The sequence below is a fragment of the Pleurodeles waltl genome, chromosome 9 (genome assembly GCF_031143425.1).
Source record: "Pleurodeles waltl isolate 20211129_DDA chromosome 9, aPleWal1.hap1.20221129, whole genome shotgun sequence".
In the NCBI taxonomy this organism is placed as follows: Eukaryota; Metazoa; Chordata; class Amphibia; order Caudata; family Salamandridae; genus Pleurodeles; species Pleurodeles waltl.
In genome coordinates, this window is record NC_090448.1 from 386,772,594 (window position 1) to 386,800,376 (window position 27,783).

The 27,783-nt window shown below is 43.2% G+C and overlaps 1 protein-coding gene across 4 annotated transcripts in view; it reads right to left on the bottom strand.

Moving 5' to 3' along the window:
* The window catches only part of DAAM1 (dishevelled associated activator of morphogenesis 1), a 633,974-nt gene that overhangs the window by 298,003 nt on the left and 308,188 nt on the right, over nt 1–27,783 (bottom strand). For all 4 annotated transcript variants that reach the window (XM_069207027.1, XM_069207028.1, XM_069207029.1 and 1 more), the window contains one exon: nt 14,659–14,748. In XM_069207027.1, coding sequence (XP_069063128.1) covers nt 14,659–14,748 — 90 coding nt within the window. The remainder of the gene's footprint in view (nt 1–14,658; nt 14,749–27,783) is intronic.

Here is a 27,783-nt window from a genome sequence, read left to right on the forward strand (position 1 = left end):
TGCGTTACCCACTGGTAGTGAAGGCTCTAGGTACTTACTCATAAAAGAGCCATATGCTTTATTATGAAAGATGCAATAAATGAACAAATAAACCATTTTATTTTTTATTTTTGACCAACTAAAGGTTCAATTTGCTTCTATTCAGGATAGAAGTTGTGATGAGCTTTTAGTGAGGTATGTGTATGGTGCATTCTTTGGAATTGTGAAAAACTGTCTCAGGCACCGAAGGGAGCTAGTCTCTAATGATGTCATTTTCACCCGACCCTTGTGACATGTGTAAGCATAAATCGTCGGTTCTCAGTGTAGTATTAGTCACAGGGAGAATGGGATTGATTTTAAGTATTGTTTTGTGTCACTATTCGAGAGTGGAAGTTAATCGTTCCCAATTCTCAACCAGTTGTCCGAAAGAACACTGGAATCCACTCAGACATATTGTTTAGTGACACTGTCTTTGATGCCACTAAAATCTTGCTTCCAAGCAATATAACATTATAGTGTAGGAGCAAAAGACTACCAGGCTTATGTATTTTACCCATTCCCTCATGCTGCGATGCTGTATACCCTACTAAATTTCAAGTTACTATTCGCTCCAACATGTCATGCATGCACAGTATATTAAAAGCTAAATGGAGAACATTCCTTCTGGAGGGGCTCAGTTGTCCTGTTTCTATCTAGTCTGGTGCTACCCCATATTTGGTCACCACCCCATTCACCAGATTTATATTAGCGGCATGTCCCAAAAGTGCCAAAAAATATTTTTTAGTTTAGGAAAGAGATTTGATAATATGTGATGTTAGAAAGTTTTTTAAACACTGTAAAACGAGACAGACTCTGAAGGATAGGCACAGTGGAACAAAGTGAGAGCGGAGAACAGCATTGTGAGAAATTGGGTTATTGGTTGAAGGGGGTGACCACTATTCAAGCAACAGCCACAATCGCTGCCAGGGTGAGCTACAAAGAGTCCTAATTAACCTGTGCTTAACCTTCTTGCAGTTTCGTATTAAAAGAAGTCAGGCTTAACTTAGAGGCAATAGGTAAAGTATTTATGCAGCACACAAACAGTAATAAAGTGAAAACACAACAGAAGAAAATCCCACACCAATTTAGAAAAACAGAGTAAACTTTAATAAACTGACACCAAACGACAAAAATCCAATCAATAGAACCAGAGGTATGAATCTTCAAAGTTTAAGGTTCAAAATAGCACCTAAATGATAAAAGCGCCAACTGGCGACATCTAGTTGCATGAGATTGGGACAAAGTTGAAAAATATGGCTGACCACAATGGAGTGTGGGTTGGGATGGAGTGGATTGGATTGGGCCCGGTCAGCGCTTACCTTCTCCTCTGAAAGTTCAGCAGTGCAAAGCTGCAGGTGCTGTCCGAGGAGGGAGCATCCTCATCGGGGAACCACTGAAGTCGCAGTGAATATTTCTGTGTTTGGACTTAGTCACCTTTTTGGAAGTCAAAAATCTGCAGCGGGACGAAGCTGGAGGCTGTTGCTGATGAGTTCCAGGAGGCCAGATAACCCTTCACTGAGGTGCCGCTTCAAAGGGTTTGCTACTGCGGAAGTGAACATAGAGGAAGCTACCGCGAAGTCAGGCCAACCAACGATTCACCTTGGGAGGATAGGCAAGCATGTTTGTCCTAGGCTTCCCTTGATTCTCAGACCGGTTTTTAGCCACATATTTCCCAAGTTTGGGATTCTGGCTACCCGGGCACCTCTAGCACCCCCACCAAGTGTGAGGACTGGAGAGGCACCACTAGGGGCATTATGACTCACTCAGGCTGGGTCTAGGTGCAAGTTCAAGATGAGGATAACCTTTTCTGTCCCCGAGGCTCTGAGCAGGAGGCCAGCAAACTACCCCTTGGAGTCACTCTTGTAGCCCTGAGTGCAGGTGATGCAGTAGGGCTCAAGCAGCAGGGCAGGTCTCTGCAGGTTCAAGGCAGGTGCCAGGCAGCAAAGCAGTCTTGTGAAATACACACCAGGCCACGCGGTAGACAGTCCTCTGAGAGTCCTTCTGCAGGTCCAGAAAGTGAACTGAAGAGTGGGTCTGAGGGTCCCCTTTTTATACATGGTGCCTTTGAAGAAGTTTCTAGAGAATTCTCTTTGAAATGCTTGAAATTTACTGACTCCACTGCCCTACCTCCAAGCTGGCTGCATGAACAATGTAGGGGTGACAAGTCATTTGTGTGAAGGCAGAGCAAAGCCTATCCAATTGCAAGTGGGGCTGAACCCCTTCCATCCCCCATTGCTGTCAGTTGATGGCCCATGCAGGCACACCTAATTACTATACTGTGTGGCTGCCACAGAGGAATATGAAAAGTCCAACTGCCAATTACACCTAGTCATGTGACCCAGGAGAGGCTGCAGACACCAAGAGATTTAGAGCATGAAAATACCAACATGCTAAAAGTGGAATTGTCAAGATTGTGACCTAAAATCTGACTTTACCATTAACGAGGATTTTTTAATTACAACTTCTCAGACACAAATCATTAACAGCTTACCTCTTCCCAGTTGAAAGTTAGCACTTAAAAATATAATAAGGCAACCCAATGTTATCCCATGGGAGAGGAAGGCCTGGCAGTAGTGAAAAACAAATGTATGAGTTTTTTACTATCAGGACATTGAAAACTTAAAAGTACATATTCAACCTTATATTTACAATGCACCCTGCCCTTTGGGCTGCCTAGGGCCCAACCTTGGGAGTGACTTATATGCAATAAAAGGGGAGTTCAACTCTAGCCATGGGGATTGGATAACCAAGTCGAATTGGCAGTTTTAAACTGCATTCGGGCTGCAATAGCAAGCCTGGGATATGTTTAAAGGTGGCACAACAAGTGCTGCAGGCCTACTAGTAGCATTTAACTTACAGGTACTTGGTATATGGTATACCACTCTACAAGGGACTTACAAGCAAATTAAATAGGTCAATCGGGTGTAAACTAATTTTAACATGCTTAGGGCAGAGAGCATAACCACTTTACCGCTGGTTAGCAGAGGTAAATGCTAAACTGCATAGAGTCCTAAAGCCAACAAAAAAGAATTTCAGCATAAAGTAGAGGCAAAAGGTTTGAAGGACGACCACCCTAAGGCTGACACGTCTAACAAGCATACATTACGCAACAGGTGAAACAGCCAAGCAGCCTTTTGTAATGGGTTTACTGTTGTGAATCTGTTATTAAAAAGGGTGCATATTTATTTAGAGGTGAAGCTGTGCTCTGACAGGATTTCTTCACAAGGGGTACTCATGAGATGAAGAGTTAGAATACAGATACAGAGGAGGAAATAATATCTCCCGTTAGAATAACAGGCCATATAGCACAGCGCATATTGGCTTTGGATAGAGACTCACTTTTGTGGTAAGCAAGGCCCAGGCAAGAACATTTTGAGGTAGCTTAATGGATTGTAATGAAGAAGTCCTAACCTTGGTTGCAGAACGTGCCACCTCAGGGGAGTGGGCATGTTACTGCACACAAGAGCTTTAGAATTTTTCATTCCACGAGCAGCAATTTGAATTTATGAGGCAATATGACAAACCTGCTCTTGGATTGCTCATGTTTCGTTTCATTATGACCTGGCTTGACAGTTTGGGCTTAATTGTTCCTACTGAAGCAACACCAAGGCTGATTTCCATACGTCTGGCACTAATTGGAGGCGACATAGTGGGCAAAAAAAAGAGATGGATGAGAATGCAACCTCGAGCGACTGCCAGTGGTTAGCACAAATTGCAAGCATTCCGACAATCATATACTTTGTGTTTGATATAAAACACTAAGGGGGTGATTCTGACTGCGGCGGACGGCGGTCACCGCCCGCCACGCGGTTCCCGCCGAAAGACCGCTCCGCGGTCAAAAGACTGCAGCGGTCATTCTGGCTTTCCCACTGGGCTGGCGGGCGACCGCCGAAAGTCCGCCCGCCAGCCCAGCGCGAAACACCCTTCCCACGAGGACCCCGGCTCAGAATTGAGCCGGCGGTGTGGGAAGGTGCGACGGGTGCAGTTGCACCCGTCGCGAATTTCAGTGTCTGCTAGGCAGACACTGAAATTCTTTTTGGGGCCCTCTTACGGGGGCCCCTGCAGTGCCCATGCCATTGGCATGGGCACTGCAGGGGCCCCCAGGGGCCCCGCGGCACCCCCTACCGCCATCCTGTTCCCGTCGGGAGAACCGCCAGGAACTGGATGGCGGTAGGGGGAGTCAGAATCCCTATGGCGGCGGAGCGCGCTCCGCCGCCATGGAGGATTCTCAAGGGCAGCGGAAAGTCGGCGGGACACCGCCGACTTTCCGTTTCTGGCCGCGGCTGAACCGCCGCGGTCAGAATGCCCAGCGGTGCACCGCCAGCCTGTTGGCGGTGCTACCGCCGACCTCCGCCATGGCGGTAATTACCGCCAGGGTCAGAATGACCCCCTAAGTTGGCAATTGGATGCCCAGATGTGAGTCCTGTGCTCACTGTGCCACTGAAACCAAGCTACACCCCACCGAAGAGGCCTAAATTGGCCAAAACCAGTCTTGGCTTGATGAAGTTCTGGATCAAAGTGGACCTAGCTTGGCAAGTCAGGATACATAGTTCCAACTCCAACGCTGATATGTATATGGCTGGGTTCAATCTGAGGAAGCATTGTGGGCAAAAACATTATGCCTTGAAATGCTACCCTGAGTGACTGCCAGAGGTTAGGCAAATTGCAAACATTCATTCCATCAACTTTGTGTGTTCAATATGGTTCCTGTCTGTACTTCGACCTGTTTAAGTTGTTGGCAGGTGCTCTCAGAAACACTGCATCCTTCCAGTGTTGTCTAAATATGTTCGTCCACATACCCAATGTACTTCGTGAGAACTGAGTGCTTTCATAAAAATGCCACAAAAGCAGAACCTAGAAGTGTGTCAACTTTTATTAAAACTAACACATTTTATTTAAAAAACACAAAACAAAGTTTCAGTAAGTAGTTCTTGTTGTGGAAGTATCTTTTTTTATTCAATCTGAAATAGGCAACGTTTATAAGGCGAGGAGGATATTTTTTGTAAGGAATGTGAGCTAGTGAAATCCTTATGTAAGTGGGAAACAGAGTCCAGGGAACTGCAGCCGCAGGGACCGAACCCTATACACTCTCGATAGAATTTATATGAATAGCCATTTACCTTCGAAGGCGAACTAAATTATACTGTTAGACCAAAGGATGGAGAGATTAACCCAACTCTGCTAAATGGAGGCTGACACAGCCAGTAAAAGATCAAGCCATACATTTGGCAATATACACAGTTAATTGAAACAACATTTACATTACAAAATAAAAGCTTCATTGTGGCTCAAATTAGTATTAAATAGTGAACAAAACTGAAGATAACTGCTTGAACTTATTACGAAGGGGGGTACAAGGAACATCATTATACTGCTCCACACACGTCTCTGTGCTAATGCATATATATGTATATAAAGCGAACTGTATACGCCCAATAAAACCATCTGAAATGCTGAAACGAAGCAATTATGATCTACATCTGCACCACGAAGGGGAAAAAATGTATTTTTCTTTAAACGGGGGTAGATGGGACTCTTAAGCAGATATATTCAGGAACGTTTCTCAAAGCCTTCAACAGCTAACAAAACGCTTTACCCAGTTAATGCATAACTTGCTTGAAGCAAGTGATCTAAGATTCGAACTTTGTCAGAAACTTTAGGTATTTTTTGATCCGTCTCACTGAACTGTGGGGAGCTGAGAAGCGGTTCAGAGAAGTGACATTCCAGTGTTAAGGATTTGCCTAACGGAGTGTTTTGTGAGGCAAGTATGGCCTCGTGTGACCAGCCCTGGCCGGGGCCACCTGTAAGAACTTTACCCCAAAGAATAACACATGTCAAAGATGAGGAATTCCGGCAGTGGGGAAAGGAGAACTTTTATTCCAACTCGCAAACTACCTTTTAAGGTGTGCTTTAGGCTCAGATATGCCGAATTTGGAGATGAAGTAAAAACGGAAACAGAACATTGAAACTGTGAGACCTGGTTTCTGCGGTTTTAAGAATGAAAGCAGACCATGGATTTGTGAGTAAAATCCCAAACAAACGTGGTTCATTGTATATGCACGTTCTGAACAGCTCTTTACTCTTAACTGCTCCTGATGTAAAACGTTCATTCAATGTAGCATGTATCTTCACGAATGCTTGGAAAACGCAGTCATTTGATCAAAAATGCAGGGTTTCCAAAAAAAATAAAAAAATAACAGTTATACAAAATAGCTATATCAGTCCTACGAAGTAACCTAAACAATATACGTAAGAAACGTTAGGTTTATTCTGCGCAGAACATTCTGTAACTCAATGGTCCTATACATTGTAGACACAATCTTACAAAGTTAGTGGAGCGTGAGGACAATGGCCATGCTTTCCTCTTGGTACGTAGTACACCATCAAGCTGCTTCAGGCATCTGTGAATGTTCTAGAATGTTCCGTGAAGGATTTTCCTTAGTTTCGTATTTTTTTTTTTTAGGTAACTGCCCCAGGTACTCCATGAAGTAAGTCTACACTATTGTGTGTTACAGGTGTGAAGCGCACCTACGGGGTCATAGGGTCTTCTCAGGTGAGTGACTTGAACACGATGCTATGTAGTGAAGCACGTGCAATGGTGTGCACAAAGTGTGTGTCACAGTGTGAGTGCCAGTGCCACCCAATGGTTTCCACAGCCTGCTCTCTCGGACATGCCATTTGTGTCTATGAGAGTCCATGAAGTCATGATGTAAATTGGAGCACTTTATGGCCTTGTGATACGTATACAGCGTCATAAAGATAATACAAGTAGAGCACCCCAAAATCACGGTGGGCCACACAAGGGGCAAAAAGTGCTACATAAATACAAATATAATACACTTATGCAAATATAACTTAAAATTCCCTGCCTAGCCACAATAGGTCCGTTGTGGACTAAAGCAGTGGTTCTAAACCTTTTGACTTCTATGGACTCCCACTTTATTATTACTGGAACCCGGTGACCCTCAGTGAATTATAACTGGAATATGAGGACACCCCAACTAAGTCATTACTTAATGCCGGAAAACCAGACCGTAACATTGTTGACGATTTGCGTTGGGAAAAATACGCAGAAAGTACAGAAACAAGCATTCAAACATACACAAATGATAACACATTTAATTTAATTTACAAATATATAAAAAAAAAAAATTAGGAAGGTTGAAGCTTTTCTAAATTCAATTGAAGCCAAATACTGAAGTCCATACTATTTTCTGTTTGATGCACTTGCACTGATCACAAAAACTCAATCTGTGGATACCAATTTAATTTTCAGTTTCCAATTTCAAATTCCTTGACATTTACAGTAAGTTATGAAATTTTCAATTGTACATTTAGCCACTTTATTAACATACACTTACTTATTCTGTTAATATTATTTAATTTCCTAAGGAGTCGTGGACCCAAGGAGGCTTCACAGACCACCAGAGGTACCCGGACGATAGGTTATGATCGACTGGACAAAAGGGTTAGGTAAGCAAGCGGGTTTCACCATTTTCCTTCCACCTGTATTAAAAACACTTACTGGCTGTAGGAAAAGGAAGGATGACAGTTCAAAACTGTGCCGTATTCAAGGCACTGTTAGGCCACAGCCTGGGGTAATTCCAGAAATGCTGTCTGACCTACAAACGGGCTTGCAGCCTTCATAACCAGGAGAAAATGGCTTAGCAGCCGATTACCACCTGGGCACGACTCTTACCACCTGGGCACCATCTAGTCCGCTTGTTTCCTGCCTCTGACTTTTGAAACTACCACGGAGCATACTGGTCCATGCCACCATTTTGCCCAATAACCTAACTCACTGTAATCTTTTTGCAGTCAAACACTAATCAATTGTAAAGATGGTGCTGCTGGGTCTGCATTTGCTCAACACTTTCACTGGCCTACAAGATGCCAAGACCAACAACCATTGCCACACCCTGGCACAAAGCGTGGATGGACAACACACATCAAGCACTGGGCTAAATAAACATTCCTAAACCCAGCAAGAGTTTAACTTTTTGGAATCTCCTCACACCCCAAAGCAAGGGCGGCTGAGAGCGGTGGGGCAGGGAAATGAGTGGGGGTGGGTGTAAGAAGGGTGTAAATAAAACAAATAAAATACAAATAACTTACCTTGCTTGCTAGGTGACGTACTCCTTGCTCTCTTTTCTGTCTTCTGTCCAGGCTCCACCTCTCTTAACCAATACTGGCGCTGCTCTTATGATGTTAACCAGTATGACAAAAGCGCCAGGATTGGGGGAGCAGCCTCTCGACGCTCCCAAGGGCACTGGAGGGCCGGTGGTGGCTCTCGACCCAACTGAAACTGCTGGGTTGAGAGGTTTAAAGTGTGCATATCTGGCTGTCGCAAGACGGCCGGCCAAAGGTACATGCACACTTTAAACAAGTGCATAGGCAGCCCACCACTCCTCCCTCCTGCTGGCACTTAGCTAGCCCCACCCGGTCCTGACACTACATTCAAGGCAGAGTATGAAAAATAAATAAACTATCACAATTTCATTTTTCATCTCGGTGCAGTGTCTGGGGGCATTTTTAACAGTGGGGCGATGCTCCTCTGCTATAACGGAGGGGCCGCTGCTACGCAAAAGTGTTTTGACGCACTGGACAGTTGCAATGCAGTGATTTACAAAACTCAAAAAACAAAGAAAACAAATGAAGCGCTTGAAACATGGCTGCCAAGAAATTTCACCAAACGCCATTTTGTCAATTTTGTGTTGGGCGAACCATATGATATAAAAATATGTAATAGAAAATGTGATTTGATGGTTATTGTTGATATTGTTTGGTACCTGTATAGCACTAAATCTGCTACTGAAATCTCACTTTTGTTGCCCAGAATAGCTTTGTAAATGGTTCTCCGGATTTCATTACAGACTGGAACTTGAGTCAGTATTTTGGAAATGTGCGGTCAGTACAGTCAGTCATGAGTGTGTCGGTTAGGTTAAAATGTCAGCTTTAACTAGTTCAGAGTTTCTAGTGGGTGAGATCGCAGGAACGCACCGTATCGCTAACATGTTGACACTTTTGCACATATGATCACTGGTCAATAGACTTGGTCGTTGCTAGCAGTTCTGTCAGCAAGTGTTGCTTGCCTTTAAGAGAGAAATGTTGCAGCTTTACCATGTGAGGAAGTATTGTTGTCTCTCACAAGAAACTATCACAGCACAGAAACTATGGCCGAAAGAACTGATGTGGAGATGAACACAACCAAGGCAGTCGGTAAGATTCGCTGGTCATAACTGGAATGGACCAAGTAGGCCTAAACCTTTAAGAGGAAGGCTTAGAAGCAGATTCTATATTGGGTGCGCCAACCACAGTGTCTGCTCCAGAACCCAGTGACCCTAAAAAGGGCACTGAACAGGGTGCAGACTTACCACTCAAATAAAAAATGAAACTAAGCACTAAAGAATATTACTTTGCTCCTTTACACCCAAATATGCTTTCAGGAACTGCAAATAAGAACAAATATTGTGTAACCGGTTGAGAAGAGAAACATACCCCCGTCCCACACCAAGGTATTATGGTAAAATGGTGACAGTGCCCGATTTATTCAACTGCAAGGGCCAAAAGTATTTCTTCGGAGCACCCTACTGGCACTCCTGAAATCTGGGGCTGCTGAATACCCGGGCTGGCTAGTTCTCATTCCACATCCTTCTCTTACACTGGCCTACACCTTCTCTCCCTCCAGGTCACTCGGGCAGCTTCTTTTTTATTCCACCTTCCTCCCTTTGTCACTATTTACCCATCTTTTCTTCCTCCTCCATCCCTTTTCTTCCCCTTGCCCTATGTCAATGTGAAATAATGAAAAGTAAGTCACAACCCCAAAACGAGTGTCAGTGCCCGGCACCGGGACAAATGAAACACTGGCTAGAGAACATTTTAGACGCCTATTTTCTGTGAGCAATAGGTTCGGATAAATATGTAGTCTTAAGGAAGCGGCTTCCCGTGAAAGCAGTATTTTCTTTTTTAGGAAAGTAAGAAAGGTTCAGCACTTCCCAACATCCCCCCCCCCCCCCCCCCCCCCCTGTTTGACTGATTCCGGCTCCTTCCAAGATATCAGAAACGGGTGCGCCCCTGCCGCCCCCTCCCCACCCCCCACCCCCTTCCCCCGTCCCCCCAACACTCTATTAGAAGAAAAGCTCAACGGGTTACCTCTCAAACGAGTAAATTATGGAATTTGACAAGCAGCAGAGAGGACTCAGCGTCGTGCCTGCCAGGTTACCATCCTCTATTTCACGAGGGTGAAGGGAGAGGGGGAGTTTTGCGCGGACAGCTCTGTGTTCATCCGAAATATTCCAGGGGTTTCACTGGAAAAGGAAAGCGACAAGGTACAAGACGCAAAGACAAGTGGGACCTCCAGTAAAGATAATCAAGTTAAACACAAAAGTTAAGGAATCCGAACTAGCCCTCCATCTGACTGTATAGCAGCCTACACAAATACAGCCCACATCTGCACCTCTCCTAAGCCAGGGAGGCAAACCGAGCCACTTTTTGGTGACACACTACCTAAGACATTCACAGCTTTGGGAAATGTACTTACCGACAGCTTCGATGTCGCCCTCCTACCACTGCTGTACTCTCCCACTTCATGGGCGCCATGGTGGCCTCTTCCCGCCTCCTAACCACTCCTGATTACAGGATCCCTAACACTGGTCACTGCTCCGGTCTCTATCCAGCTGGCACTTGAGGCACGGCTCGGATGCAGCCTCCGTAGACTTTCCAACCCTATGACGTCACAGTGGTGGGTGGTTGTGATGTCACCTGAGTGGCAATGACGCCACAGAATACACACACGTCCAGCACACGGCTCTTAAAGCTGTCCTGGGCCTCTCGAAGTAAAAATGTGCGTAAACTCACGTCTCGGCCAATAAAACGGACTACACCGTACTTGGTACACATGGAGCGACGGCACGGGCAGATTCTGGCCATGGTCTGAAGTACACGCTTACTTATGAAACCTTTACCTTTCACACGAGGCTGCCACACCATCCCATGGTACAACTGGACTAAACCTCTATTCCACTTTTAAATAAGATTCTTTCAATAATGTCCGTAGATACTGCCCATCATCACATCGCAAAGCTCGTATTAGGCACGTTTTGTTCCAAGTCGCCATGACTTGCCGTTTTATAGCACAGAGTGCCTGATCGGGTTTGTTTAATAACCTCGGGAGTTTGTAACTTAACAGCGGTTACGAATATATATTCTGTACTCCTCGTATCAACCTTAGCATGAAAAATCACCCGACTGTACCGGCAGACTAAAATCTGAAGCCAGTAGAGTGACCCCAGATCTAAGCAGCAGTTGCGTTGACCCGCTGGTTCTACTGCTCGGTGCGGACTGCACAGTACTCAACACGTAAGAATGGAAACCGCGAATGTCACCTTTATCCAAAATATTCCATATTGTGATGCCGTCTGCCAGAGCTCGCTCACTGCTAAAAGGGATGCCAAGCTCACGGCCATGCCCGGCCTGAGGTAGGAGAATAGAACAGATAGCTACGGAATTCAATGTTTCTTACCTAATGTTGTTTTCCCTGTGGAACTCATAGCCTGATCGAAGAAGCTGCGTCACTGAATTTATTTTCAATAATTCTGAAGGAAAGCCTATGACGGTCCTCAACTCCTCGACGTGCTTCCAGATGTCATTTTGTTTCATGCAAGCTGTGTCAAAGCAGAATATGGGGTTCGCTGAACACCCGCAAATCGAGTTCTTAACACACCTACACGTTGATGTGGAATTATCAATAACTACGCAATTACTATTGCCTGCGTAATTACGACTAATGGGGGGGATCCTAGCGCAAGATCACATTCTCGCTATCTGTGTTCTGCATTTAGGGCCAGATGCAGCAAAGGGTTTTTCCCATTCTGTGTCAATGGGAAAATGTGTTCGAACATATGGCCCTTAGTCCTGCACCTTAGCGCAAAATGCATCCTTGTGTCCATTTTGGGTGCAAGGGTGCATTTTGTTCTAAGAAAATAACGGTAATGGCGGGAGTATATTGGTGGAAAATACTACCCCAAGAGCACATTTTGGAGCAGCTGCTCGAGCTTGCTATTTGTGTTCTGTTGCACTTAGCAGTGTTTCTTAGCACAAAATGCACTTTCAAGTCCATTTTGGGTGTGAGGGGGCATTTTTGCGCTAAGAAATAGCGCTAAAAGCAGAATTAATCTTCCTGTGCAATTCAATCGTAATCTCGCAGAATTCTTAGGTAATGCCACCGGATTATGCTACATGGAACTACGGGAGTTATACCCACCCCTACTTAAAACAGAGCCCAACACTGGCACAGATTTCTAGGAATATCAAATCATTAGTCCTCTACTTCAGATCCACAACTGGGGCACCAGAGTTGACCCCTACAAGCGCGCAAGGCATAGTTTATTATATTACCAGCACCCTCTTCATAGAGGATTTTCCTTTTGCAAACATGCTTAGCCTTTTAAGTATAGTTAAGCTTGCAAGCGGACACCAGTCCTTCATTCTACTACTCAAACCTTCTGTGGCCGCTTGCCTCCCTATGCAGTCCTGACAATTCTCTTCACCTTCTCTGGATACCACAATATCATCACTCTCAATATCAGCTCATCACCCATGAACATGCTAGCTATCCCGCAAGGGATGTATGTGAAACTCAAGAAGGAAGAAATACAGCATAAATACTTCACAATGACGACATTTTCTTCTTATATAAGGTTCATACTAATGAAGAACCCATAACAAAGGAGGACATCATAACCAAAATGTCATTAACCCTATCCTCAGCTTTTGCCCTTCTAACCCAATCTTAACACTAATGCTGCATCTACACCAAGCTACACTTCTTCAACCACCCCTACTTCTAAGACTACCTCTACACCTTCCCCCACTCTAGCACCTCCCTCTGGAGAAGCGGTTCCCAGCCTGTAGTCCACGGACCCCAGGGGTCCTTGACACATTCCCAGGGGGTCCGCAGGCCCCAGTGAGCAGGAAGGCACTTCTTCAGCTGGGGCCTCTCGCTGCATGTTTTCATATTTATTACTTCATTTGTGCAGCAGTTTGAAAAGCAAAGTTCCATGTACATCCAGCAGCTTTCAGGAAAAATTAAAGTGTCAAGATAACTCTGATTATTAATTTACCTGCTGGAGAGACATGGGCGTTTGGTCTAGTGGCAGTTTTGACTCATCTAAGGTAGCGCAGATGGTTAATATGCCTGCTGCAAAGAACGTGTATCATGCAAAAAACTTTATTTTGTGTGCCTAGCACAGTGGGTTACTGCTTTTGTCACAGAGATTATTTTGTTACTGTGCAGTTGATAAATTACAATTGTAATCTAGCACAGTGAGCTATGACCTGCCATTAAAGAGCTGCATGCAAACTGCATAGCACAAATTAGAAAGTTATGTTTTTTCCCCTCGTCTCATTTTTCTTATGCTGCTAAAAATGTTCGCCTGCATAGAAATACATTCTTATTATTAAAGTCAATGCTTACCACTGTGTTATGTTCTGAATCCTAAATTTGGGCTTCTCTAGACCAAGCTCTCTTAGAAAATGCCTACCAGAATGGATGACGTGAATCCTACAACTTGTAGTCCTCTATAAAGCGCTCTGACACCCTACACTGGTATGATAAGCGCTATAAAACAAATGAATTACAAGTGACATAGGGGCTATGGAGAGATTAAAGGCCCTTATTGTTTTACTTCCTTTCCCCACCACACATTTATGTGAAAAAGCTTTCTCAGATGTTATGTACCAAAAAAAGAGAAAACAGAAATTGCTTGGGAAATATAGAATCTGACCTGAGGATTCAGCTTTTCTAAATAAAACCAAACATTGAAAAGTTAGTAGCCAAGATGCAGCACCAACCTTCCCATTAAAATTGTGCGATTTCTGCATATTTTTCCAATATAAAATAATTATATCTTAAGTAATTCAAGTATTTGTTTGGTGTGTACTTGTTTGTGTATTTTTTGTGAATTACTGTTTTATTGTTAGAAATTTAAATTGTACAAATTGCTTGGGAGTCCCCAGCTTCCAGTGGTGATTCAGTGGGGGTCCCGAAGAGTCAAAATGTTAGGAACCACAGCTCTAGAGCAACATCTATCTCTAGCTCTCTACCTATATCTATACAAACACATGCATATCAAAGCCAATTTATAGCACTTGTCCTGGTTAATGTCAAATTGCTATTATTATTTTTAAATCAAAGATCTGCAATGTTTTTATGTCCCTTACTTTTTCTATTACCCTCTACTCCTGTCTTCTACTACATCTCCAGGAAAATAATCTCCTTTGACATAATATAATGGTGTTTCCTTATTACGCTTACTTAATAATGGCAGATCTCCTTTTTGTACCCCTCTACCCCAAGATCTGCGACCTCCTAGGAAAACTTCAAGAGTCCTCAAGCACATCATTTCCAAGTGTCCCCACGGTGGACCTTTGGAGCATAAGCACACTCCTTGAGGTTCCAGGTTTCTCCAATGTGTCTCCAATATACAACACACCTACTGGATTTAATTTTACAATGTCTCATTTGTCACCCTCCTTCAAATGCTGTCTTTCAGTTACCATCCACATCTAAGTGTCTAAGTGGAGCATCTGCCACTCAGCTGCTCAAAAATAAGGTAATGTTCACACAATTAACAAGCTTACTTTTTTCTTGCTGCAGTAGATCTGCCATTTCTTCTCTGCAGGAAGTGCAAACATGGCTTCCCTGTGTTTGTCTGTGAGGTCCAGTTCATCCTAGGAAAAGAGAACACAAATTAGGTTATGAGCATCAAACAGATAAGAACGGTACAGCCAAACAAACAGTGTTGGAGTCATGCCAGACTGTGACAGTAAGTCTACAGTTCAGGAAATTATGATGGACTGGTGTCCCCTTTAGTAACCAGAGAACGTAATATGAAGTTCATCATAGAACTATACCATCCAAAGGCCCTGCGGGTTTATGTCAATTATGGAAACTGGTTCATTGCAACAAAACAGTGTTAAGGAAGGAATGTTTGAATGAACATCATCCACTGACGACTGCTTGGGGCTGCATTACAATCTATTGTTTTTGGCTAATATATATCTCTAGACAAAGACCAGCCACAAGCATATCAATCTTGCTCCAACTTTATCGGTCTAAAAAAAAAACCAAACTACCTGGCTGGTTCTCCTCCAGATAGCCCTGAAAAATTAAAAAAGACTAAGATTAATTGTAGTATTCCACATACCACCTTTTTGTTTTCTTCAGTACGATGCCCTAAGAACGGCTGGGCGTGCCCAGCTGTGGATCCCATGCTCACCGTTCCTCAGGACTCAAGAAATACTATAGCCTTAGAACCCGCCGTAGCGGGCTCTACCGGCTATTAAAGGCCCGCACCCCGCGTTAAATGCCCGAGCCTAAGGCGAGGGCATTTAACAAGGGAGAGGGACTTTAATAGCCGGTAGAGCCCGCTACGGCGGGTTCTAAGGCTATTAGAACATTCTGCCACTCAGGGCAGAATGTTCTATTAAAAAAAAAAATGTTCACGGAGCCCGAGGGGATTAAAATCCCCTCGGGCTCCGTGAGGCTTTGTTCACAGCTGTTGCTGTGAACAAAGCGAACATTGGAATGTTGGCGCTGCGGGCTTTTACCGGCCAGTAAAAGCCCGCAGCACTCCATTGTTTTCAATGGAGCTTCCAGCATTCCAATGTTCTAATTTACTGCGAAGACCTAAATAGGCCAAAAGCAGTATGGCGTTGCTCGTGTTTCCCTCTGGAGAGGGCCTTGTCTGGAAGATAGCAGTTTACTATTGGAGCAGGACCAGGTCTGATCTGCATAAGGCTGGCCTCTGGTCAGAGTGGCATGATGGCCAAAAAATTAAGGATGGGCGGCATACAGCTCCAAATTACCAGTTGCTGAGATTAAGTCAAGCATTTCTCCTATAACCATTTACTGCCTGCGCTATAGAAGTAACAATATTAACTTTCACTTGAAAATGTCAGTGTTGGATGCAATTTATAAACCGAGTTTCAACATACTTCACAATCAGAGTACTTTTATGTCTCGGCACCCAAGCAATTACTGATATTACAGTAGTAATTAACGTGAAATATGCTACAAGTAACTTATCAACAAGAACTCACTATAATGTATGCACTAAATAAGGATCCAAGTTCAAAAATGTATATTTTTCTCTGCAATCCATTTAGGCATAAATTGCAGGGTGAACAGGATTCCTAATTATATATGTACCCTTTATCAAGTATATAAAACGTGTGGTCAATTGTCTGTGTGCCTCAGAGTCCTCTACACGATACGCACAACATGGAACATAAATTCTCTCTTTTGCAGTCTTGCAGAGCCAACATCCTGGGTACTAGGTTAAGGGAAACTGCACCAGCAACAATGAATACAATGATAATATTCCTCAGCTATTTTAACCTCTTAATTATTGAACATCAAAATAATTGGGAGTACTAAAGGATCTGTGGTGGGCCAACTTGTCAAATACCCAATGATGTTTTGTTTTCTTGCTTCAGGGGTGTAATAATTACAGCAAAATAAGTAGGGAAATCAAGAGAGTGCGTAGGTTTATTTAGCAAAGCTATTACACACCAGAGGAGTAACTCTGACGGCTTGGAGGTGGAGGGAGTAGTAAAGCGTGCATGCATGTGTGCTTCAATTATCACCCAATATAAACTGGAAAGGTCTCAATTGACAACTAAGACAGTGCTGCAGAATTAAATGGCAGATAGCTCAAGAGTCTGTCCATATGGTTGTTCTGCGTATTGGTCTTGGCCTCTGTAACTGTGTACCCCCTGATGTCTACAGCTTTCCTGTTTCCGAGTATCGTAGATGACTGACAGTGTACTGAATGAAGATTGTGCCTGGAGGGCTAAGGTCGTCCAGATGATGAATGGCTTAGAAGACTACAGTTTCTTCAATTGTTTGATTGCGATTCTCTCCTGAACAGCAGGGCACAAGCGAACAAGGATGGTGGTGCCATAGGCCAAGTGTACATAACCACTGAGAAGAGTAGCCAATAAATTGTAATGAACTCTAACACCATTTGGCCTAAAGGGAAGCGCAAGCCTAGCCCAGCAGATGAGAAGTCGATGGGTTAGACATGTGTCAAGGACGTGACAGAGAGGACCAGTCTTGATCCTGATACGGCCTTACCTGCTTGCTCATACTGGCAGGCTTTTCTAAGTTAATCTGCTTTTGTTAGTGAGCGCATGGAGGAACCTAGCCTCTTCACTTAGACTTTTTCAAGATGAAACTGCAAACCTGTGAGGTTTACACCTCCTACTGCTTGTAAAGGAGGAATGGTCACAACAGGGGGCATGCTGGTACACTGCTGAATTTGATGTGCTATTAAGTCTGAGAACTCTTTATTACAGCCCTGGGTTGCTTTCTATATAAAGGTTGCAGGTCTCAAAACGTATTTCTGTATGTGTCTGTACTAAGGAGGTCTCTGCAGGAGTGTTGTTGTGCAGAACAGTCTCAAATCAGACAGCGCTCAGCCACCTTTGATGTCATCAATACAATGGTGGTGAAGAGAATGTGAGGTAGAAGGTGAGTCGGGAAAGCGAGAAGGTTTGGAGGACAGAAGCCACAAACTTTTACAAGTACCCTTGATAGATGCCTTTGTACAGAAAGACCCCGAGATGAGTTAAGAAGCACTGTCATTGTATTACTTGCATGGAGCGCTGTCAAAGAAAGACAACTGTAAAAGAAATAAGAGCAGGGAAAAGAAAAGACCCATTTGTATAAATAAACCTATAGAATCACCACACTCATATGGGAAATGAATATAGAATTCACGAGGAAACAGACGTAATCACCAAGATCTGCTGAATGAAGGCATTATTGGAAGTAGCTAATTGTTCTATTGCATGATCAAATCGAGTTACCGGAACGTCTGAGGAGCCATCTGGAGGGCACACTGCTTAAGGAAGATACTTATTGAGTTTCAGGACCAGCATAAATTCAGTGTTCGGGTCCTTCACAGAACACCAAGTGAAGAGATATTTAGATGTTTCAAATCTCGAGGCCCTCCTTATTGAGACTGTGCTGTTAACTATGCACCCCCTAAGTCTCTAAGGTGGTGCATAGTTAACAGCACAGTCTCAATAAGGAGGGCCTCGAGATTTGAAACATCAACACAAAGGAGGGACAGTGAGGTAACGGATGCTATGATTAAAGAAAAAAATAAAGACTCAAATTTCGACACGCGATGTGAAAATGAGAGTGTAATGGTACAAAAAAGAAGAAAAAAAAGCGCTGCATGGGCAAAAGCAGCGTTGGATAAAAATAGTACATTTCTTTAATGGCGCCTAGAACCACGGAACTGCCGGGTTAAGTTACGCATGGATAACCATATCCGTTTTGCACGAAAACTTTAGGCAGGAAACGGGCATGGGCAGATTAGCCTACCATCCTTTATCTTGTCACATTTTTTTTTCTAGATCTTTCAATTTGAAAACGTCATGTCACTAACTGCCTAAATGTTTTTTTTTTTTTAAACAGCAGACATAGAAAAGGTTCGAAAATTTAGGGAAATGTCAGGTCGCTCAGAAACACTAACCAAGTGGACGTCACCTCAGGGTGCCCTCTTGCACGTGGCAGACAGGGCTTGCCGCATATGTCCCGTAAGACATTATGAACTCCTATATAACTAAAACAGCCTTTCTGGCGTATTCTCTTCAATAAATTAAAAGCAGATGACGAGGTCCAGAAACATTCCTTTGAAAACCAAGTGGAGGTACCGCTTCCCTTTGTACTATTAGCAAGGTAGCTGCTATAAATCAACATCAAACACTTTTATCGCCTGCCTGCAACTCTGCCTTTGAATGCTGGCTAACTCCTGAGCTAATGAAAGATTCAGCGGTTCAATGTTGCAACAGCCAAAGGCGGAGGCTGTTTTATTATTAACTTGTACTGTACACAATTAATCGGTCCCTCACTTAATGCAGAGGAGGAGAACACGTTACTTATCTGCACCTCTGTCCTCAGTCGTGGTCTCATCTGTACATTCACTTGCTGCTAGCAGGGAAGACTAGGGTATGTAGACAGGTGACAGAACCACCGCCCCCTAAATGGGCAAGGCTCTCAATAACCAGTCTTCCAAGCAGTGATACACTAGTGGTGACTCAGTGTGTGGAGGTTGGCACCGTCAGAGCCAGGCAATTTATACAAATTCTCTGTATATAAACTTCACACCAAACCTCAGGCACCTCTGGCCATGCACCATGAAATTAACTTGTTTGTGTTTTTGGTGGATCGTGATATGCATCATCTAGATAACAGTTGTCTAACTTAGGCCCAGGAGAACTACGATTTATGACAAATGTATATAAGAGCATTGGAATGCTGAGAGCTCCGCTGAAACCGTGGAGTAGCTCCGGGCTTGGCTTACAATGGCTGGCATAAGCCGGAGCGCCAACATTCCAATGTTTGTCTTCACGTCTCTTCCTTTTTTAATTTAGAACATTCTACCTTTATTGGGCAGAATGTTCTAATAGCCTTCCAGTCTTTCTGCCTCGGGCAATACCAGCTGTTAAAGGCCCTCACCCTCGTTCCACGCCCGCACCTGCAGCCCTGGCCTATAACCCAGGGCCAGGGCCTGTAACAACTGGTATAACCCTCAGCAGCAGGCAATAAGGCTATTGTACACCCCTGACAATGTCAAAGAGTTTTGTTGTTTTTAATTTTTTCATTACTTTTTTATACCAGGGACTGTATTCGCACCCTAAATTTCATACCATTGAACAAATTCATGACATACAGCATAGAAGTGACATATATAAAAGGTGTGAAGTAGATCGAACATGAGACAGTAGGGAAAGTATGCCATTTTTTAAATCTCATCTTGGACACCATTACTGCTAATCAATCCACCCTGAGGATAGAAGATGTTTTGCCTCTGGTTCCCAGGGATGCCTCAGCTTCCTCCGTTGCTTGCAGATCCTCCATCTCGAGGCTCGAGATATCACAGAACTACCACCACTCCCTCGGGGTGGGGAGCTCTTTTTCCAACCAGCTCCATGCTATTAACAACCTCGCCAAGACTACTGTCATCACGGGACCAGTTTTGTACAGATGGGGTGTCTGCACGAAACCAAGTACAACAGCATCAGATGTTGGCTGAATACAAGTACCAATCATTTCATTGACTCCCAGAGTTTCGTTTTATTTCCAGGGAAACTCTCTCATGTGGATATCCTAAAAGTATGACATGAATCCAACATTCCTGGACCATTCCAACCCCTGCTCGTGATCCACTGCAGCTGATAATTCTCCTATTAGAAATAAGGTGTTACCCGCTGTACAGCCTGTATTTGAGGCTTTGGATGATGGATCTTAGTTTCAGATCCGGCCTCAATCCTCCTGTCATATATATATATATATATATTTTTTATTATTATGATTTATTTTTTTATTTTTTTTAAATCAGAAAGTAGCTTAAGTATCCTCTTTTCCTGATTTCTCTAGTACTTGTGGACTTTCTATCCAGCTCCTCCACTGCTTGATTAGTTCCTCCTTCTCTAGCTGTTTCTCTGGGACCACCGTGGTGGTGGGGAGGGGTGTGGGAGGGCACTTTTCTTTCAATATAAATTCCAAAGTGTGACCTGAATGTACTACAGAGGCACCTACTAGTCTGAAGCATTTTTGTCACCCTTGATGACTATTAGAGAGCAGTCCTCGTACCTGAGAGCAAAAGGACATAACCTTCGAGTCACGCTAGCTTCGTGATAGGCCAGCATTTGTACCAGATTCAGCCCCTGGTGTTCTGTGCACTCTGGCTGCATTTTGGATAACCACTCCGATATTTGATTGTATAGTAGGAACACCCTTGATGATGATGACTTGGTAATCGACACGTCTGGTTGGTGTTACCAAGCACTTGATTTATGAAGGCCTCATCAATAATGAAAATGTACAAGTAAGACAGACCACTGATGGACGGTCCTATATTTATGGAGCAGGTTCCTTGTGGGAGACTAACTGGCAAGGCTTTTTACTGTACATCTGTGGGAGGCTTTTGTACGACACCCTTGGCTCGGTGTGGATTAATAAGGGTTACTGTTAAAGTTTTAGACTTTATTTTCTTGAAAGCGCCAAAAATTAGTGGTCTGGGAGAGGTACCACTGGGTATGAAGGCACATTTCCCAAACCTGGAGTTTTAGTATGTTTAACTTAGAATGTCAAAACAGACACCAATACTGAATATTTACACTCTGTCAAGTCACACACAACTTTCTTCTCTTCTGTCACCTACACATCTCCAAAAGATATCATTTCTCTTTCTTTGGGTGAGCTAAGGAATCTTGCCATTTCATTGGCTCACTCTAAGCACAACACTCAGATTTGGAGTTTGTGATCAGAAAACTGCTTTTAGCAGTCAATCTACTAAACCTATTTAAGGAGTCCGTAATCTTTTACCTCCTCATAAAATTGGTTCAGAAATAGATAAGGAATTGCTATTTGGAAGGGGCATGTCCTAAACATTTTTTCTGAATACTTGTTCTTATCCATATATTATCAATGGTTCAGGACTGAAATAGTGGTGTTAAACCATTGAAAAGTTACAGACTGCCAATGTTTGGGTGGTAACCTATTCGCAAAAGGAAATGGCCTTCTGATGATGCATTCCTCACTATTAATGTTAAAAAAAAAAAAAAAAAAAAAAATGTAAATGAAAGTTTCCTTGGGAGCAGGCAATGGTTCACTAGAAAAAGCATCTTTTTTATTTTTTTTAAAAGTAGTACAGTTTCCTTCAAAAGAAAATGGATAGTATTATTTATATATATATATTTTTTTTTAAGATGGTCTAATTGAAATGTGATCACAGTTACCTGCTCAGCAGGCCTGCATCCGTGTGACGGCATCCAATTGTAATGAGTCATAATTTGCTACCTCCCTCATTAATATTCATGCGGTAAATTGGATTACAACCCACTAGGACTCGAATTTTTGAGAATCGCTCAATTGGCAAATAGGCTAGTTCCAAAAAATCTTTACTGGTCGCAGTTCGAGACCAATATTTTGGGAGCAGACATTTATCCATTTGGTGCTTAGTGCAGTAAAACATTTAAGAGATGTCAAATTACCCTACAGTTGCAAGTTACGGTTAAGGTTAATTGGGTAATCACAAATGAAGGGATGGGATACTGTTCCAAACAGAGAAGATTCTAAAAGGCTACACACTCACTCCGGTCAAACAGTAGGTTAGGGTAGGTCGTCCATTTGCGATGCCTTGTCATTACTTTCTACAGGGCTGGACATTCACACATGGCAGACGTTTCTAAATGGTACTATCAAATTAGTTTAATTTTCTAAGCTAGAACATTAAAATAGAGGTCACTTGTTACACTTGCAGTAGTAACCTTTATTGTACCACCCCGTTGACATTTGTGGTTTCCAACTGGAGAACTCTTATTCACTTGTGGTCCTGAAGAAGTGCTGTGGAGCCGATTTTCTTGGACCGCCAGGCACGAAACATTGTCAACCTATACTCACTTTTGATTTTTATGGCCAAGTGGGTTCATTACCTTCCCAAAGTGGCCCGCAATGCCTTTTTGGAGGCTTTTTCATCCCGCCAGGAGTACTGTGTAATTAAATGATTTTTTGGGTAACCCCTAGACGGTTCGAGTTATTTACTTCTCCTTTCACTTACACTTAGTTCTACACATTTGACCTACTTCTTCACACTTAGAGGCTTTACAATATGGTGTCTAATAAAAGGATCTTTGCTAAAATGACCCTTTGTGGGGCCTGTAGGATATTGCAGCGCCAGTCCTACGAGGAGCAGCCCGATGATGAAGCATGACATCCCTTTTGGGATGTGTGGCACCAAAAATTAAGGGAATAGTTTCCCTACTGTTTGACCTGCGTGAATTTGTAGCCTTCTAGGATCTTCTCTGTTAGTCACAGTATCCCTTCATTTGTGATTAATTATTTACAGAGCCAGGCTACTGAACCTTTTCGGCTCCTGGCCCACCTCTCTCTTTATTTTGAGTTTTGTTTGAAGGTTCATTGAGTGCCTATTCCCTCCTCCAATGTGCACAAAAACCCAAGGTGCATCATTAATGAACCGGCTACAACCTCAATTTAGGCGTAAATGGCATTGAGATTTGAGCAGGAATTAGAATAAGCCTCCCAGTATCCGATTTTATGGATTTCATTGCTCATCTACCTGTAAGTCCACACAGGTCTACAGTGAACGACATATTCAAGAGACTGGCCTGCACTTCAGTGCCGTGAGCCATCCTTGGTACAGACACGATGATGTGTAACCCAATTTTGCTTAGGCTAATATCAGCAGTATTCCCCCAGGTGTCTTAAACAAGAGGCCATTGCCTCTTTGAAGAGAACATCAATCACTTCCTTCCTCTTGACTAGTGACACACATTTGTCTAACATACTGCATTTAGTGGTAACCTACTTTTCAGATGCATCTAGATGCTTGTGACTATTTGTGATTGGAACAGTAGGTTGGGGCTTGGATCCAACCACCGAAGTAAATGAAATAGGGTTTCACTGGTCCTTTGTTACCATTTTGGCAGCTTGTGTTTCTTCTGAAACAGCTCACATATAATAGGGCTGATAGCAGGTATTTCATTAGGATTATGACCACCTCCCTGGCACTTTTCAAGAGGGGGACATAGTTCATGGTCTTCTAAGAACTGTTCGTCAAAAGCACTTCCAATTTTCACCAGCTTTTAACTTGAACCTGTTGCCTTCTGGTTTGACATGATTGTTAGGAGTATACAGGGAGTGCAGAATTATTAGGCAAGTTGTATTTTTGAGGATTAATTTTATTATTGAACAACAACCATGTTCTCAATGAACCCAAAAAACTCATTAATATCAAAGCTGAATATTTTTGGAAGTAGTTTTTAGTTTGTTTTTCAGTTTTAGCTATGTTAGGGGGATATCTGTGTGTGCAGGTGACTATTACTGTGCATAATTATTAGGCAACTTAACAAAAAACAAATATGTACCCATTTCAATTATTTATTATTACCAGTGAAACCAATATAACATCTCAACATTCACAAATATACATTTCTGACATTCAAAAACAAAACAAAAACAAATCAGTGACCAATATAGCCACCTTTCTTTGCAAGGACACTCAAAAGCCTGCCATCCATGGATTCTGTCAGTGTTTTGATCTGTTCACCATCAACATTGCGTGCAGCAGCAACCACAGCCTCCCAGACACTGTTCAGAGAGGTGTACTGTTTTCCCTCCTTGTAAATCTCACATTTGATGATGGACCACAGGTTCTCAATTGGGTTCAGATCAGGTGAACAAGGAGGCCATGTCATTAGATTTCCTTCTTTTATACCCTTTCTTGCCAGCCACGCTGTGGAGTACTTGGATGCGTGTGATGGAGCATTGTCCTGATTGAAAATCATGTTTTTCTTGAAGGATGCAGACTTCTTCCTGTACCACTGCTTGAAGAAGGTGTCTTCCAGGAACTGGCAGTAGGACTGGGAGTTGAGCTTGACTCCATCCACAACCCGAAAAGGCCCCACAAGCTCATCTTTGATGATACCAGCCCAAACCAGTACTCCACCTCCACCTTGCTGGCGTCTGAGTCGGACTGGAGCGCTCTGCCCTTTACCAATCCAGCCACGGGCCCATCCATCTGGCCCATCAAGACTCACTCTCATTTCATCAGTCCATAAAACCTTGGAAAATCAGTCTTGAGATATTTCTTGGCCCAGTCTTGACGTTTCAGCTTGTGTGTCTTGTTCAGTGGTGGTCGTCTTTCAGCCTTTCTTACCTTGGCCATGTCTCTGAGTATTGCACACCTTGTGCTTTTGGGCACTCCAGTGATGTTGCAGCTCTGAAATATGGCCAAACTGGTGGCAAGTGGCATCGTGGCAGCTGCACGCTTGACTTTTCTCAGTTCATGGGCAGTTATTTTGCGCCTTGGTTTTTCCACACGCTTCTTGCGACCCTGTTGACTATTTTGAATGAAACGCTTGATTGTTCGATGATCACGCTTCAGAAGCTTTGCAATTTTAAGAGTGCTGCATCCCTCTGCAAGATATCTCATTATTTTTGACTTTTCTGAGCCTGTCAAGTCCTTCTTTTGACCCATTTTGCCAAAGGAAAGGAAGTTGCCTAATAATTATGCACACCTGATATAGGGTGTTGATGTCATTAGACCACACCCCTTCTCATTACAGAGATGCACATCACCTAATATGCTTAATTGGTAGTAGGCTTTCGAGCCTATACAGCTTGGAGTAAGACAACATGCATAAAGAGGATGATGTGGTCAAAATACTCATTTGCCTAATAATTCTGCACTCCCTGTATATGGCCCCTCATCCATTACAATATAGTAATTCCGTTCCATGTCTGCATCCTCCACATCAGTATGTTTTGATTTAGTTCACCCTCACAAGTTTCTACATCTCCCTCCTGAAAAGGGGTGGGGGACATGGGAAGGCTAGACCTTTGGAAGGCAGGATATTGATTTGTCACCTCTCCCATTTTAGCTTACAGCAGGAACGATATTGTCTGGCTGGGGGGCGGGGGGGGGGCAGGCTCTACAAAAATGTTTTATTAATTTCACCCAAATTCTCTACAAATGGCTCAGAAGTTTTGAAGGGGTCACCCGAAACTGTGAGCAAGTGTGGAAAACAGAACATTCCAGATTGTAAAAGACTACCAATATGAATCACCTGGTCCTGGAGAAAATATGCCTGTATGCATAATTTGGTGCATCACTATCCGGGTGAGCTTAAGGCAAGAAATCTTAATGCCTCTCATGGGTGTTCCACCAGAAACAGATCCACCGGTCCCTCAATTGGAGAGATGGTTTTTAACATTTCCAATATGAAAATCTCTGCTTCTTTCTCCATCATTAACAAGGTTCTTGCACACCATCCTGTCATTGGTGCCATCTGAGTAGGCGGAGGCTTGAATGCCTGTCTGCTGGATAGGTCACTGATGTGAACACCCTTGATGATGACTCGGTATTCGACACAGGTTTGGTTGGTGCTGCCAAGGACTTGGTTCATGAAGGCCTCATCAATAATGGAAATTTACAAGTAGGCAAGGCAACTAATGGATGGTCCCATACTTGGCAAGCTGGTTTCTTGTGGAAGACTAACTTGCAAGGTTTTTTTTTTTTTTTTCCTAAACATCTGTGGGAGGTTTTCAGACAACACCCAAGCTCAGTGTGGATCAGTAAGGGTTACTATTAAAGTTCCCACTTTATCTTCTTGAAAACTCTGAAAATGAGTGGCATGGGAGAGGTGCCCCTAGTTGTGAAGGGAATTTTCCTGAACCTGGGGATTTAGGGTGTTTAACTTAGAATTTCAAAACAGAAGCTTCTCCCGAGTATTTTTACTCTGCCTTGTCACGCATAGCTTTTTGAAGTTTGTTATCATGCATACTACTTCTGTGCACGAACCCGGCTGCTGTTTGGAAGTCAGTGCCATCATTCATTCTTAATGTTTATTTTGGCTAGCCATATTAACCATAAAAACAAATATACAGAATGTATACAGCTGAGCAAACAGACCGTATTTAAAGAAGTGTGGCATTTTAAGGCAGGCATGCAACACAGAGACAGCAATAGAAGGGTCTATATATGAGAAAGTCGGGTAAGACCGTGCTCTCTGCGGATCCTGTAGAAAAGCACCGCACCCCTGAATTCAGAGCATATTTCTTCTCCCGGCAGAATTTGTCATGAGTGTGAATAACGCACAAGAATCTTTTTTCCAAAGTAGCACTGCACCGAAGTATCGAAGAACAGTGTAGTTGCAGTTCAGTGGGGTCCCCAGTCAGAGCACACCTCACGCAGAGTAACCATATACTAATCGGAAGTTATAAACGTTTCCTTAAAGATCACGGTTCACCGAGGGTAAGTGCCTTAAGACTGTGCTTAGCAACCTACATTCAGTCTGGGGGAAAAGAGGTCACCAGCGTAAATCTTGCCAAAATGAGTGAGTGAAGCCGAATTTATGTCAAAAATTACAGAATAGAGAGACAGGAGGCAAGAAAATACGCAATTAAACTGCTATGTTACTTCCATAATCGGAGAGCGGTTTTAAAGGCAATATGAATGACCGTATATAAAAATAAAACACTTGAGCATTTTATCAATGCGATCTTTAGGCAAGTGACAAATGTGAATTCTAAGCTGCTCAGTGTTATGACAAATGTATCAAATGGGTGCTGGGGCGACCTGCAGGAAAGGATGGGAATCACTGGTGTCTTACGAGGTTAGTCACAGGAAACGAATGGACATGTCCAGTCTCTAATGGCACCTGAGAGCTGTCGTCAGAACTGCTTGCTGTTGTCATTTGGGTGGATTTTTATCCTCTATGCTGACAGCACTTTCTGCAGCTACTTCAGAAGAAGCTGAGCCGCGTGGGAAGGTGCATCAGCGAGTGGATCACTGGAGGGGCCAAGCATGGAGGGTCCCCCTTGGCCTGATTAGACAACTGAGATAGACGAGATGAGAACTACTGCTGGGAAACAACAACTTATCCTCACAGCAATCGGCAGAGACTGAAGAGGATATGAAATGAGTAAGATGCATGCAGGAACAAGGATGCCTTGTCACTTTCCATGCAACACAAATCCTCTGTCCTCCCTCATACTCAGCATCAAAAGGTTACATGTACTTTTCAAAGTGGTACAGCTAGGCTGTTTAACACTTTTATTTTGATAACTTATTTAATTAAAGTAATTACACAAAATAATAATTTCTCAATATTGGTTCTGTGGGCCATGCCACGTTTCTCTTGAAACAAATTTGTAAAAGGTTTTAA